This window comes from Mesoplodon bidens (genome assembly GCF_964165515.1).
Source record: "Mesoplodon bidens genome assembly, chromosome: 15".
NCBI classification, from domain to species: Eukaryota; Metazoa; Chordata; class Mammalia; order Artiodactyla; family Ziphiidae; genus Mesoplodon; species Mesoplodon bidens.
Window position 1 is genome coordinate 63,822,494 of NC_138171.1, and position 12,212 is coordinate 63,834,705.

Below are 12,212 nucleotides of genomic sequence, written 5' to 3' on the forward strand. Positions count from 1 at the left end.
GGGAAAAATTGTGATCTCAGCTCTTTGCCAGGACAGAATGCACCTTTGAACACATGCCTTCAGGGCTAGTTCGCCCGGTGGTATCTCCCAGCGGAAGTTTCCAGGAAGAAATGCAAGAGTGGAGGTTGCTGTCTTCCCCAGAGCCAGTCACTCAGAGGAGGCCCCACCAATAATACTTCGTGGTTGTCCAGATTCAACTGTCTTAGGTTCATCACGCTGGACAGGGAGACTGGGAGCCCACCGGGATGGCCCCTCCTGCAGGGGCACAGGCAGTGTTCGTGGTGGGAGGGTCCCATAGGACGGGATTGCCAAGGGCCACCCACCTAGTGGGTGGCCATGGAACCCCATAGAGGGGGCTGGACCGACTGCTGATGCTGTAGGGGAAGAAAAAGGAGAAGTCCTCGGGTCCATTCACCCCTCAAAGTTGTGGGGGTTTGTGGAATCAGCCTGTGATGTTCCCAGTGTCCTTGATGGTAAAATTTAAAGTGGCCACTGGCAAAGTAGAATGAGCCCTTTGGAGAAAAAGCCTGAGAGTCATCCAGTGAAATTAGAAATGTCCTAGTGAGTTCTAGGCCAGATCCTGCTAAGTGGCTGCACCTGCCTCCATGAAGGACCACAGGTCTTGCTTCTGGTGGAATCCCACCATCAGCATGTGTGCCAGTGGGGGTCAAATGGAGCCGTGCTGCCTTGGGCGGGTCTCTCAAGTTGGCAGGACTGACCTTTGTCAAACACACTGAGATAGCTGTCAAGCAAATCAGCAAAATACTAGGTTTCTGAGTTCCAACCCATGCTGAGTTGGCATGAAAGTACTGCAAATGATGAAAAGGACTTTAAGGGATGCACAAATCCCTGTGCAGGTACCACAGGGCCATTAGTGCTTCTCTGAATTTGAACGTTTTGATGCCTCAGAAACCCAGGGAGAGGTACTGCGTCTGAGGCTTCTGTCAGAGGCCTCCAAGCTGCAGCTGCCCTTGTCCCGGACGGGGCTGTACAGGTCTGTGTCTGCTGGAGGAAATCCTTGCCCCTAAGGCCCGAACACTAAGACAATTATAGAATAGCTTTCAGACTACACCCGGGGTCTGCAGGACTGTCTGGGAGTTCCTCTTCTCACCTCCCACTCCCATATTCTACCTTCAAAAAGGAATCTGCCTTATAAAAGGATCCATGAAATTGAGAAAAAAATTTCATCATCGCTGAGACCTTTCCGGACCAAGAAGTATCCTACAGCCATGAGCCTTTCCTCCTCTGGGAACTCCCAGCGTGTTGCCTGATGAAGGGAGAAGCTTGCCCAGAAGTTGGTGCTTTGAACAAAGAAATGAAGAAAAAGGGAGGCAGTCAAATTTGATTTTTCTTTGCAGTAGGCATTTTTTTTAAAATTGTGGTAAAATATACACAAAATTTCAATCTTTTCTTTTTTGGGGGGCTGCGTTAGGTCTTTGTTGCTGTACATGGGTTTTCTGGCTTTCTCTAGTTGTGGTGAGCGGGGGCTACACTTCACTGCGGTGCGCGGGCTTCTCATTGTGGTGGCTTCTCTTGTTGTGGAGCACAGGCTCTAGGCGCGTGGGCTCAGTAGTTGTGGCTCTCAGGCTCTAGAGTGCAGGCTCAGTAGTTGTGGCGCACAGGCTTAGTTGCTCCGTGGCATGTGGGATCTTCCCGGGCCAGGGATCTAACCCGTGTCCCCTGCATTGGCAGGTGGATTCTTTACTACTATGCCACCAGGGAAGTTCCTCAATCATTTTTAAGTATATCAAATACATTCATATTGTTGTGCAGCCATCACCATCATCCTCTCCAGAACGCTATTCATTTTGCAAAACTGAAACTCTGTCCCCATTAAATACTAACTTCTCAGTCCCCCTCCCTCAGCCCCTGGCACCCACCATGCTACTTTCTGTCTCTATGAATTTGACTACTCTAACTACCTGATGTCAGTGGAATCATACACTATCTGTCTTTTTGTGATTGGCTTATTTTACTTAGCATGATGTCCTCAAGGTTCATCCATGTTGTAGCATGTGTCAGAATTTCCTTCCTTTCTAAGTCTGAATAATATTCCATTGTATGTATATCCCATGTTTTGTTTATCCATTCATCCATCAATGGACACTTGGGTTGCTTCTACCTTCTGGCTATTGTGGATAACGCAGTGGGCATTTTTCATGGCCGTTAGCTTACCCCCAGGGGAAGGCAGTGACTTCTTCAAAAGGAATGGGCAGCTTCATAGTGGCCACAGTGGTGGTTGGGAGATCCAGGGGGTCTCCCCCTCCCTTCCCCTCCTCTGTTTCTCTCTCTGCTCTCCCCAAGCAACTCCCTGCCATTCTCGATTAATTCAACTCAAGTACTCTATTCATTCTTTCCCTTCTTCCATTTTCCTTGTCTGCATAGGGCCTGAAATCTTCTCATGACCCCCTCAAGACTGGCTTGGATCCCTGGGCACTTTAAAAAGCCACAGTTCCTTGGGCTACCAGAGGACCCAATATCACAAAGATCTGTGGCTGAGGTTATGTCTCTGAAGACCACAGGCTTAGAGAGGACAGAAGGGCCCTAGTAGCCCCCACCCACCGCCGTCCTTCACTGAAGCCTAGGTTTCCCTCCTCCCTTTGCCAAATACCACTTCCTCTTCCTGTAATAAGAGGGCTCCCCAAGCTAGATCTATTGCCCCATAGACCAAAGTGTCAGCTCTTACAAAAGAGATGATTTCCTGAGTGGAGTGAACAACACATGAAACGTGAGGCTGAGACCCCTCAATTCAGCGGTATCCTGGGAACACTATATCTGGGACTAGCTCATGTGTCTGGAGTGTCATGAGGGAGGGAGTGATGTAGGGGTCAGGTTATGCAGGGTTTGGAGGCCGAGGCAGAAGGGGTTTGGAATTGTTGATGTGCAGGGAAACCACTGGAGGACCCTGACTGAGGAGTGTGTATGATCAGCTGCTGTGCAGAGAATGGGGAGCCAGTTAGGAGGCTGACGGAGTCTTCCAGGTGAGAGAACTCCTGCTCTTCCATCCAAATCTGCCCACCTCTTTTACGTTACTTAAGCCTGGAATTTGGGGATCATCCATGCCACTTTCCACCTGCAAGTGTTCCCTGTCACACCCCCTCCCGTGGCACCAGCTATGTCCAGGCCCCACTGGGGGACACTCTCCTGGCTCCTGTCCTTAGCAGATCCTGTCACAATCTCGAGTAACCCGTTTGTGTGCAATTATTTGATCGTGGCAGCAAGTCTTCAGTGTGCCTCATAATCATCTAGGGGGCTGCCTGAGCCTCACTTCAGGCGGTGCCGGAGAATCTGCATTTTACGTGGTTTGGAACTCTCTGTGAGAAAGGAAGTTGATAGTCCGAATCTCCAACCAGACTCTTAACTCCAGGAGGGCGAGAGAATTGGAATGATGAATAAGCCCAGTCTTGCTGGTGGGCGTTGGCTCCCAAGTTTTGGTGTAGACAAGTCAAGCCTGAAATTCTCCCTTTTACTACTTTTAGCTATTTGGCTTGTCTTGGTTTGGAGAGACTGACTTCCAGCGGTCTGGACCGTTGGTCCGAGACTTATATAAAGACCCCGGAGATGTTAACTGCTTCTGCCCCGGCGCCGCCTTTTCACACGCTGCTAGGTGGATGTTAACATCTGCCCCATTTCTGGGATGCACAAGCCGAGGCCCAGCTGGCGGCGAACGAGTGCCCCGGCGGCTCGGCGCGCACGGCCGTCGCCCTTGACAACGCGACACAAGGTCGCGGAGGTCCCGCCCCCAGGTCCGGCTGCCCCCGCGCGGCCGGACCGCGGCCAGACCGCGCCCGAGCCCGAGCCACAGAGGGCCCCGCCCACCCGCCGGCGCAGGCAGCGGGCCGGGCAGCCGGGCGCGCGCCGTGACGTCACCACGCCGCGCCCGAAGAAGGCCCCGCCCCGGCCTCGCTCCCGGCAAGCTTGGCTTCTCTGGGTGCCCAGGAGGAGATACATGGCTCGCGAGCTGCGGACGCTGCTGCTGTGGGGCTGCCGCCTGCGGGCCCCGGCGCTGGCGGTCGCCCGGGGAGGTGAGGGCGGCCGGGCAGGACGGGTGGAAAGCGAGCGGGGACGGGGACGCGCGGAGCCCTCGGGGTCCCGAGCCCCTTTTCTCCGTGGGAGGCGCGGTGACGGCTCTTCCTTGCTCGGCGTGGGAGATTTTGTGAGGTTTACGCGTCCAATGCGCCGCGAGCGGCGAACGCTGAGCCCTCGGTGCGTTCTGGTGTCCCCTGGCTCGGCCCCGCGCCGGGCTGCCGGGTTTCCCCGGAGATGACGGGGTTGAGCCCGGGCCCGCGTGACTGCAGCAGAGGCTTCTCTCCAGCGAGCTCCTCGGGCCGGGTTGAGGCGGAGGGGTCGCGGGCTCCTCGTTCCTGGAGCCGAAGGCACTTCCGGGGAGTTGAAATCGAAGGGCGCGTGTGCGCTGGGAAGGGGCTTCACCAGGGTGATTACTTCAGTCCCTTAGTTGTGTTTTTATTCTTCCCCTCCCCCAAGTTGATTTCTACACGAATAACGTATAAGCCACTTGGTCACTCGTTCATTCGACACACACCTGAGTGCCCACTCGGTCCGGCGCGCGGCAGCAAACCAGAGAACGGGCACGCTGGGCTCTCGTGCAGCCCGTGGACCCTGGGTTGTTGCCCGCCGTATCCCCAGGGCCTAGAATTGGTAGGTAGGTGCTCAAATCAGTGTTGAAAAAAAAGAATGACCGCAGTCTCTGCTCTCACTCCCCACTCGGAAGCAACCACGGGTGAACGTCTTGGCGTTGCTTCCAGGCTCTGTACACTTAGTTACACACATATAAATACACACGTCTCTTTTTACGTAAAAAGCCTAAACCATATGTACATTGTGCTACAGATTTTTTTTTTAAGCTCCAGAATGGCTTACATATGTTTTCCTGTCAGTACGCACGGGTTTACGGCTTTACAATGGACGCATAGTATTCTGTGTTAGGACGAATCATCATTTACTTAACATTGCCCTATTAGCGGACGTAATAAAGGTTATTTCCAGATTTTTTTTTTTTGGTTTTTTTTTGGGGGGGGAGGGTCATTACAGTACTGTGTAGAATGGGCGAGTGTTTAATCTTTGTGTCCATGTGTGGCATTTCTTTAGAATTACAGAATTAGAGTTTTATAATTGATGGTTCAGAGCCTGTGCGTATTTGAAATGTTAGCTGATATTGCCAAATTGCTGTACAAAAAGGTTTTATCAACTTATATTCTCATTAGCAGGGAATGAGACCAGTGAGAATGTTTTCATTTGTTTAATGGCCATTTGTATATCTTCTGTGAATTTCCTCTTCATGTCTTCTACGGCTTTTTCTGTTACCTGAGTTTTAAATTTCGGTGTAGTCTCTTTTTAAACAATGATTTTTTAAAATATCATGCATTAGCAAATAGGACAACTGTAGGTTTTATTACTGTTTCTTGTACTCAATATCTTCCTTTTGGGATTTATTTCCTGTTTTAGCAGAGTATATATATACCCTTGTGTTTGTTTTGCAGAAAAAGTCAATGGGTTGTAAATTTTCTGAGCCCCACCGTGTTTAAAAAGATTCTTATTTTGACCTCATACTTGTAAACTAGTTGGGCTGGGTGTTGCATTCCAGGTCAAAATAATTTTGTCTTCCAAAAACTTCGTTAAAGGTGAGCAGTCATATCAGTTTGATTCTTGTGGGTTTTTTTGTAGCCAACTTGTTTTTTCCCCTGCTCTCTGCAGGTTAAGATTCTTTTCCCATGTGCTGAGATGTTCTGACCATGTGTGTTTGTAATTCATTCTTTGTACCATTCTTACTTTCACGGTTGGCATTGCAAGAACGAGAGCATGAGGCAGCCACAGTAGGACTGGTTGGTGCTTAAGTTAACATCTTACGACTTTTCTGTTCTCTATAAGCTGGAGCCTTTGCTGGAATTTTCTGCCTTGGGGAGTTGTAAGGGGTGGGCAGTCTGCTCCAAGCACCAGAAAGTTCACAAGAGTGAGCTTTCTCTGTTGTAGGGCTAAATCATTGCAGGTTTGTGTCATTCTCCAAAACGAGCCCCACCTGAACCCTGTCAACTGCAAACGCCCATTTAGTACTTATTATTTTGTTGATTTATTTTGCTTCCTCCCTCTGCTCTCACTGTGGGGCCCATACTATTTAATTTCTGCCCTTCCACCTCTTGTGCTGCAACCTTCACAAGAATTCAGGCAAATTTCTGGTGTTCCGGGCTGTTTTGGGGATGCAAGGAGTAGCACTTGCTGGTCAGATTTCAGTCTCAGTAAAGCAGCTGTGGGTGTTGCTAATTTAACGTGAGGACAAAGATTTCAATGGTTAACTGCTTAGACCCTGAATGGCAGTGCCGGCTATGTAAACCATGGTCCTGGGGCTTAGGGCTAGCACCAGAGAAGCATATGGACAGAGCAGGGATGTGTGGCCAGCTGTCCAGGAGGCAATGGGACACTTGATTAGGATGAGGGGCCTGAGCTATCTGTGCTGTCTGCAAAAGATCAACCCAAATGTAATAGGTTAGTAAAGACCTTATCAGTTACTGGCTGAGTAATTGATCAGAACTAAGACAAAAGAAAGATCCCCAGGTGTTTTGCTCCCCTCTGGCATGCAGCTTCAAGATGCATGAAGAGGAGGGAAAACAGGCTATGAGTAAACACTGAAGGAAAATGACAGTTCTCACTCCCAGATGTCAAATACCAGGTTGTAACAGGACAAAGGAGACTATTACAGAGGCCATTGGTGGTGTTTGCTTGTCTGTCTCAAACCAAAGTACTGACTCAGGATCAATGAAAATGTATCCACTTCACTCTCAAGTGAGATACTTTAAGTTCAAAGCCAGAGGATTTTCTTGGTTTGGGTTCTTGGTGCCTTCATTGCATCAAATAGAATTTTTCTTAAATACCATTCTGCTCAGCCTTGATACAGAACACTAGCCTTTTTTACTAGGAAGCTGCTGTTTGCTTCGTCCACAAGGAGACTTACCTATAGTTCTGTAGCATTTAGTAAAGGTGGATTCCAGGATATTTCTGGAATGGCTGGTTATTTCTGCTAAAGCCACTAGGAATTACGATGAACGTTGTAGCTTGGAGAACCAGTGTCTACTTGGGGGCATTATTTCCATCTGCTTTTTGATGCCCAAAGTATAGGTAAATTGAATACAGGTGTAGCTGAGTCATGGATATAACTAATTTTGAAAGAATGGCTGTTATTTAGCAGCTATATAATCAAGAAATGTGATTAGAATATTAGAAATTAATTTTGAGATAGGCAAAATGAATGCCATATTTTAAAAGAACAACCTATATAGCAATACCGTTAAGAACAAAATAGAAGGGTACAAGTCTTCCTAAAGGACCGGGGCAGTGAGGGAACCGATGTGTGCTGTGAAAGAGGAGTGAGCAAAGCACTGAAGTTCACACATACCGATATTCCAGCATTTGCAGGAAATGGAGTGCCTGGAGGGACTTTCCATGAAACTTACTTGCAAAGTAGTGAAACATTTCATTTCAACCATTATGCTTAGACGGTCTTTCTAAAAGACTTAATCATCAGGTGAAACATGACAGAACCTTTCTTTGATGTTTTTCAGGGTCATTATGAATGTTAACTTATGGTCTTCTGTTGTAATACACAGGCCTCTGCAGGACCACTAGGATGTGACGGCTCCTTTGTCTATAAAATGTCCCAAACTGAAACTGCATCCTGAGTATTTCTGTGTTTTTAGCTTCTGTTACTCTCATTTTAACTTACCAGGCCTCTGACGCCAGGTTCCCTCCTCCTTTCTGTTTTCAGTTGAGGGTTGGGAAACTGGATCATAAAACTTGTTAGCAACTTTTTTTAAAGGAGAGGAGAATTCTGGATGGGGACAGAATATTCTTGTTTAACGGAAGCTCGGCATGTGGATTTTGTGTCCTGTATTTTGACTCTTCAGAGATGCCCCTCCCTTTTGGTTTTGCTGTGTTTCTCTGTATTCAGGGAGTTGATGTTTCTTGATAGAATGTCAGTATTGCTTAGTAGAGAACGATTAAAACAGGCTGTGAAGGCACTTCCCAGGTGGCACACTGATTAAGAATCCACCTGCCAATGCAGGGCACACGGGTTCGAGCCGTGGTCTGGGAAGATCCTACATGCTGTGGAGCAACTAAGTCCATGTACCACAACTACCGAGCCTGTGCTCTAGAGCCTGTGAGCCACAACTACTGAGCCCGCGAGCCACAACTACTGAGCCCGTGAGCCGCAACTACTGAAGCCCATATGCCTAGAGCCCTTGCTCTGCAACAAGAGAAGCCACTGCAATGAGAAGCCCACGCACCGCAACGAAGAGTAGCCCCCGCTCGCCACAACTAGAGAAAGCCCTTGTGCAGCAACAAAGACCAAACAGCCAAAAATAAAACAAACAAACAAACAAACAAACAGGCTGTGAAACACAGTAAGGTTTAAGAAATAGTGAAAATGTTCAAGAATTCCAGAGGAACGCACGTAGAAAATTTTGAGGGAATACAGGCTGAGCCTGGTTTTCTTTGCGGCATGTGGGATCTTTAGTTGTGGCATGCGAACTCTTAGTTGTGGCTTGTGGGATCTAGTTCCCTGACCAGGGATCAAACCCAGGGCCCCTGCATTGGGAGTGCAGAGTCTTAGCCACTGGACCACCAGGGAAGTCCCCAAATCTTTATTTGATATATAAATAGAAAGTGAAGAACTTTCTGTCTAGAATATTGATATACTTAAATCTTACCTCAAATGATTACAGAACTTAAGAAACAAAACGTTTGGAGAAATTTCAGATGCGAATAGCTAACCTGTGGTATCTAGTGAAATTTGAGAGATAATGAAACCATCCGAGTTGACTTATACTGAAAAGCAGAGAATTTCGTGCTTACAAGCATAAAACTATGGTAAAATAGTTGGAGGTGTTCTGGAAAAAAAGCTAGAGGCTACATTCCAAAGAACGACAGTTTTTCCAGTATTGTATTTTCCCTTTTGGGGAGAGGCTTAATTCTCCTTTTCATTGATCTGAAAGTACCTTTACAGAATTTTAAACTTTATAAGTAAACTTATTAAAAATTTTACTTTTTGTAGAACCTGAAGCTTTAACTTAGAAATGTTTAGGTTGATATTAGATGAGTGAATTTCAAGCATTTTTTGTCATGTACTCCCGTTAAGAAATGCATTCACATTGTGACCTGCTATGCAAGTATGCGTATACTGTACAAATATGTGTACATACTTAGCTGAAAGAGTTGTGTAAATACTTACATGTATTATGCTATGTGTTGTCGTTTTTTTTAATATTTATTTATTTATTTGGTTGCACCAGCTCTTAGTTGTGGCAGGCGGGCTCCTTAGTTGCGGCTCACGGGCTCCTTAGTTGTGACATGTGAACTCTTAGTTGCAGTATGCATGTGGGATCTAGTTCCCTGACCAGGGATTGAACCCTGGCCCTCTGCATTGGGAGCACGGAGTCTTAACCACTGTGCCACCAGGGAAGTCCCATGCTATGCATTCTTTTACTTTCCGTTTCATTAAAAAAAAAAAAAATTCTGACTTAGCTCACTGAATTGCTTAGTTCACTGAATTGCTTTCATAACCAACAGTCTTGACCTGCATTCTGAGAAACACTGTGTCCTGTGGCTGTACCTTCTGAGAAAATGACCATGTGTTTATCGAGGGCCTGCTCCAACTCTAGGGTGATCGTGGGAAAAATAAAGACATGAGACGGTCAAGGCCACTGGAGCTCCATAGTGTGGCAGCAGCAGTGCCTTAAACGAACATCTGCAGTGCCTGCTGTGGGATGAGACGGACAGGAGTCCCGGCCCTCTGTGGCTCTGACGTGGAGTGGAGTCGATGCAGACAAGTACGTCATGTGAAGAAACCAAAGCAGGAAGAGGATCGCAGTAGAAGTGGGGCGGTCAGGGGAGGCCTCACGTGCAGGGTGGCATTTAAGCAAAGCCTGGAAGGAGGTGAAGGTGTCCGAGGCAGGACGTTTCAAGCAGAGGGAGTGGTAGGTGCCAGGGTCCTGAGGCAGGAACGGGCTGGCATATTGGAGGGACAGCAAGGAGGCGGGGGCCGCGCTGGGGGGGCTCTTGAGTGGAGTCGGGTTAGAGTCACGCTGCTTTCCTCTACGTGTGACTTCATGGGGAGATGTGGGCAGCTGGTGTTAAGATGGGGAGTTAGAGTTAAAGTTAACTTCATAGGAGTTTCCTGAGAACAATTATTTCTACATTTTTATTAGTGAGAAGGTAGTGGTGTTTTCCCGAACAGACTGATACAGTGAAAAAACTTCCACCCTGTCTCAGCTCACTGCCCAGTGGCTCCAGAAAAAGCCTCTGCAGCGACGGGTGTCCACACCATCCTTCCCTTGGGAATGAAGAAGGGCTGCCCTGGTCATGGGCTGTGCGCAGTCTGCCCCTCACACTTTGCACATGCTGTATCTAGACGTCCAGAGCCCTGGAGCCACAGTATGGTGCCCCTTCCTTCACTTAACCCTCTCCTGAGGGACCTTTAGGTTGTTAGCAGGCTTCGTTTTTTTAAAAATCACAGGCAGTGCCACCAACAGTTTTTTACACCTTCACCAGTGCTCGCATAACTATTTTAAAAATGTTTGTTAATCTGACAGTGAAAATGCTATCTTCTTTTTTTTTTTTTTTGCGCTACGCGGGCCCCTCACTGTTGTGGCCTCTCCCGCTGCGGAGCACAGGCTCCAGACGTGCAGGCCCAGTGGCCATGGCTCACAGGCCCAGCCACTCTGCGGCATGTGGGATCTTACCGGACCGGGGCACGAACCCGTGTCCCCTGCATCGGCAGGCGGACTCTCAACCACTGCGCCACCAGGGAAGCCCGCTATCTTGTTTTATTTTATTTTATTTATTTATTTTTTAAATTTATTTATTTATTCTTGTCTGTGTTGGGTCTTCATTTCTGTGTGAGGGCTTTCTCTAGTTGTGGCAAGTGGGGGCCACTCTTCATCGCGGTGCGCAGGCCTCTCATTATTGCGGCCTCTCTTGTCGCGGAGCACAGGCTCCAGATGCACAGGCTCAGTAGTTGTGGCTCACGGGCCCAGTTGCTCCGCGGCATGTGGGATCTTCCCATACCAGGGCTCGAACCCGTGTCCCCTGCATTAGCAGGCAGATTCTCAACCACTGCGCCACCAGGGAAGCCCCCGCTATCTTGTTTTAAAATGCAGTTCTTTAGCTATGAATGCGGTAATGCATCTTTTTCTGTGATTCACAGTCGTTGATGTTTCTCTTTTCTGTGAATTGCCATTTTCTTCTTGCACTGTTGGTCTTTTTCTTGTAGATCTGTGAGTGATCTTGCTGTATTAAGGAAACTAGCCCTCTGCCACATGTTTCAGAGTTTGTTTTTCCTCTAGTGTGTTTGCCCATTGACTTTAATATTTTTAAGTGTGGTTATTGCTCATTGTTTTTATTTTTTTTAATAAATTTATTTTATTTTATTTTTGGCTGCATTGAGTCTTCGTTGCTGCGCGTGGGCTTTCTCTAGTTGCAGTAAGTGGGGGCTACTCTTCGTTGCGGTGTGTAGGCTTCTCATTGCGGTGGCTTCTCTTGTTGCGGAGCACGGGCTCTAGGCGTGCAGGCTTCAGTAGCTGTGGCTCGCGGGCTCTAGAGCACAGGCTCAGTAGTGGCGCATGGGCTTAGTTGCTCCGTGGCATGTGGGATCTTCCTGGACCAGGGATCGAACCCGTGTTCCCTGCATTGGCAGGCGGATTCTTAACCACTGCGCCACCAGGGAAGTCCTGTTGTTTTTATTTTTATTTTTTTACCTTTTTGTGTTTTTTGGCTGTGCCCTGTGACATGCGGGATCTTAGTTCCCCGACCAGGGATCGAACCTGTGCCCCCTGCAGTGGAAGCGTGGAGTCTTAACCACTGGACCACCAGGGAAGTCCCTCATTGTCTTTATTTATTCATTAAAATTTTTTAATTTTAATTTTTTATTGAGATATAATTGGCATATAACATTATAATAGTTTTAGCTGTACAACATAATGATTCAATATTTGTATATATTGCAAAATGATCACCACAATAAGTTTAGTTAACGTCCATCACATCACATAGTTACAATTTTTTTTGTTTGTTTAGGGGTCTACTTTATTGACTTTAACTTTTATGTGGTCCATAAATTTATGGTTCTTGGGTTACGTGTCTTGTTTGGGCAGAGTTCCCTTATTTTTAAGTCATTAAGGAAAACGATCTCAAGTGATCAATAT

General features: G+C 47.6%; 1 protein-coding gene across 2 annotated transcripts in view; it reads left to right on the forward strand.

Annotated features, from left to right (window-relative positions):
• Nucleotides 1-3,885: 3,885 nt before the first annotated feature.
• TRAP1 (TNF receptor associated protein 1) overlaps nt 3,886-12,212 on the forward strand; it is a 53,422-nt gene continuing 45,095 nt past the window's right edge. The window contains exon 1 of one of the 2 annotated variants that reach the window (XM_081255277.1): nt 3,886-4,025. In XM_081255277.1, the coding sequence (XP_081111403.1) occupies nt 3,950-4,025 (76 nt within the window). In that variant the 5' untranslated portion in view covers nt 3,886-3,949. The remainder of the gene's footprint in view (nt 4,026-12,212) is intronic. The other variant, XM_081255276.1, reaches the window with a different exon arrangement.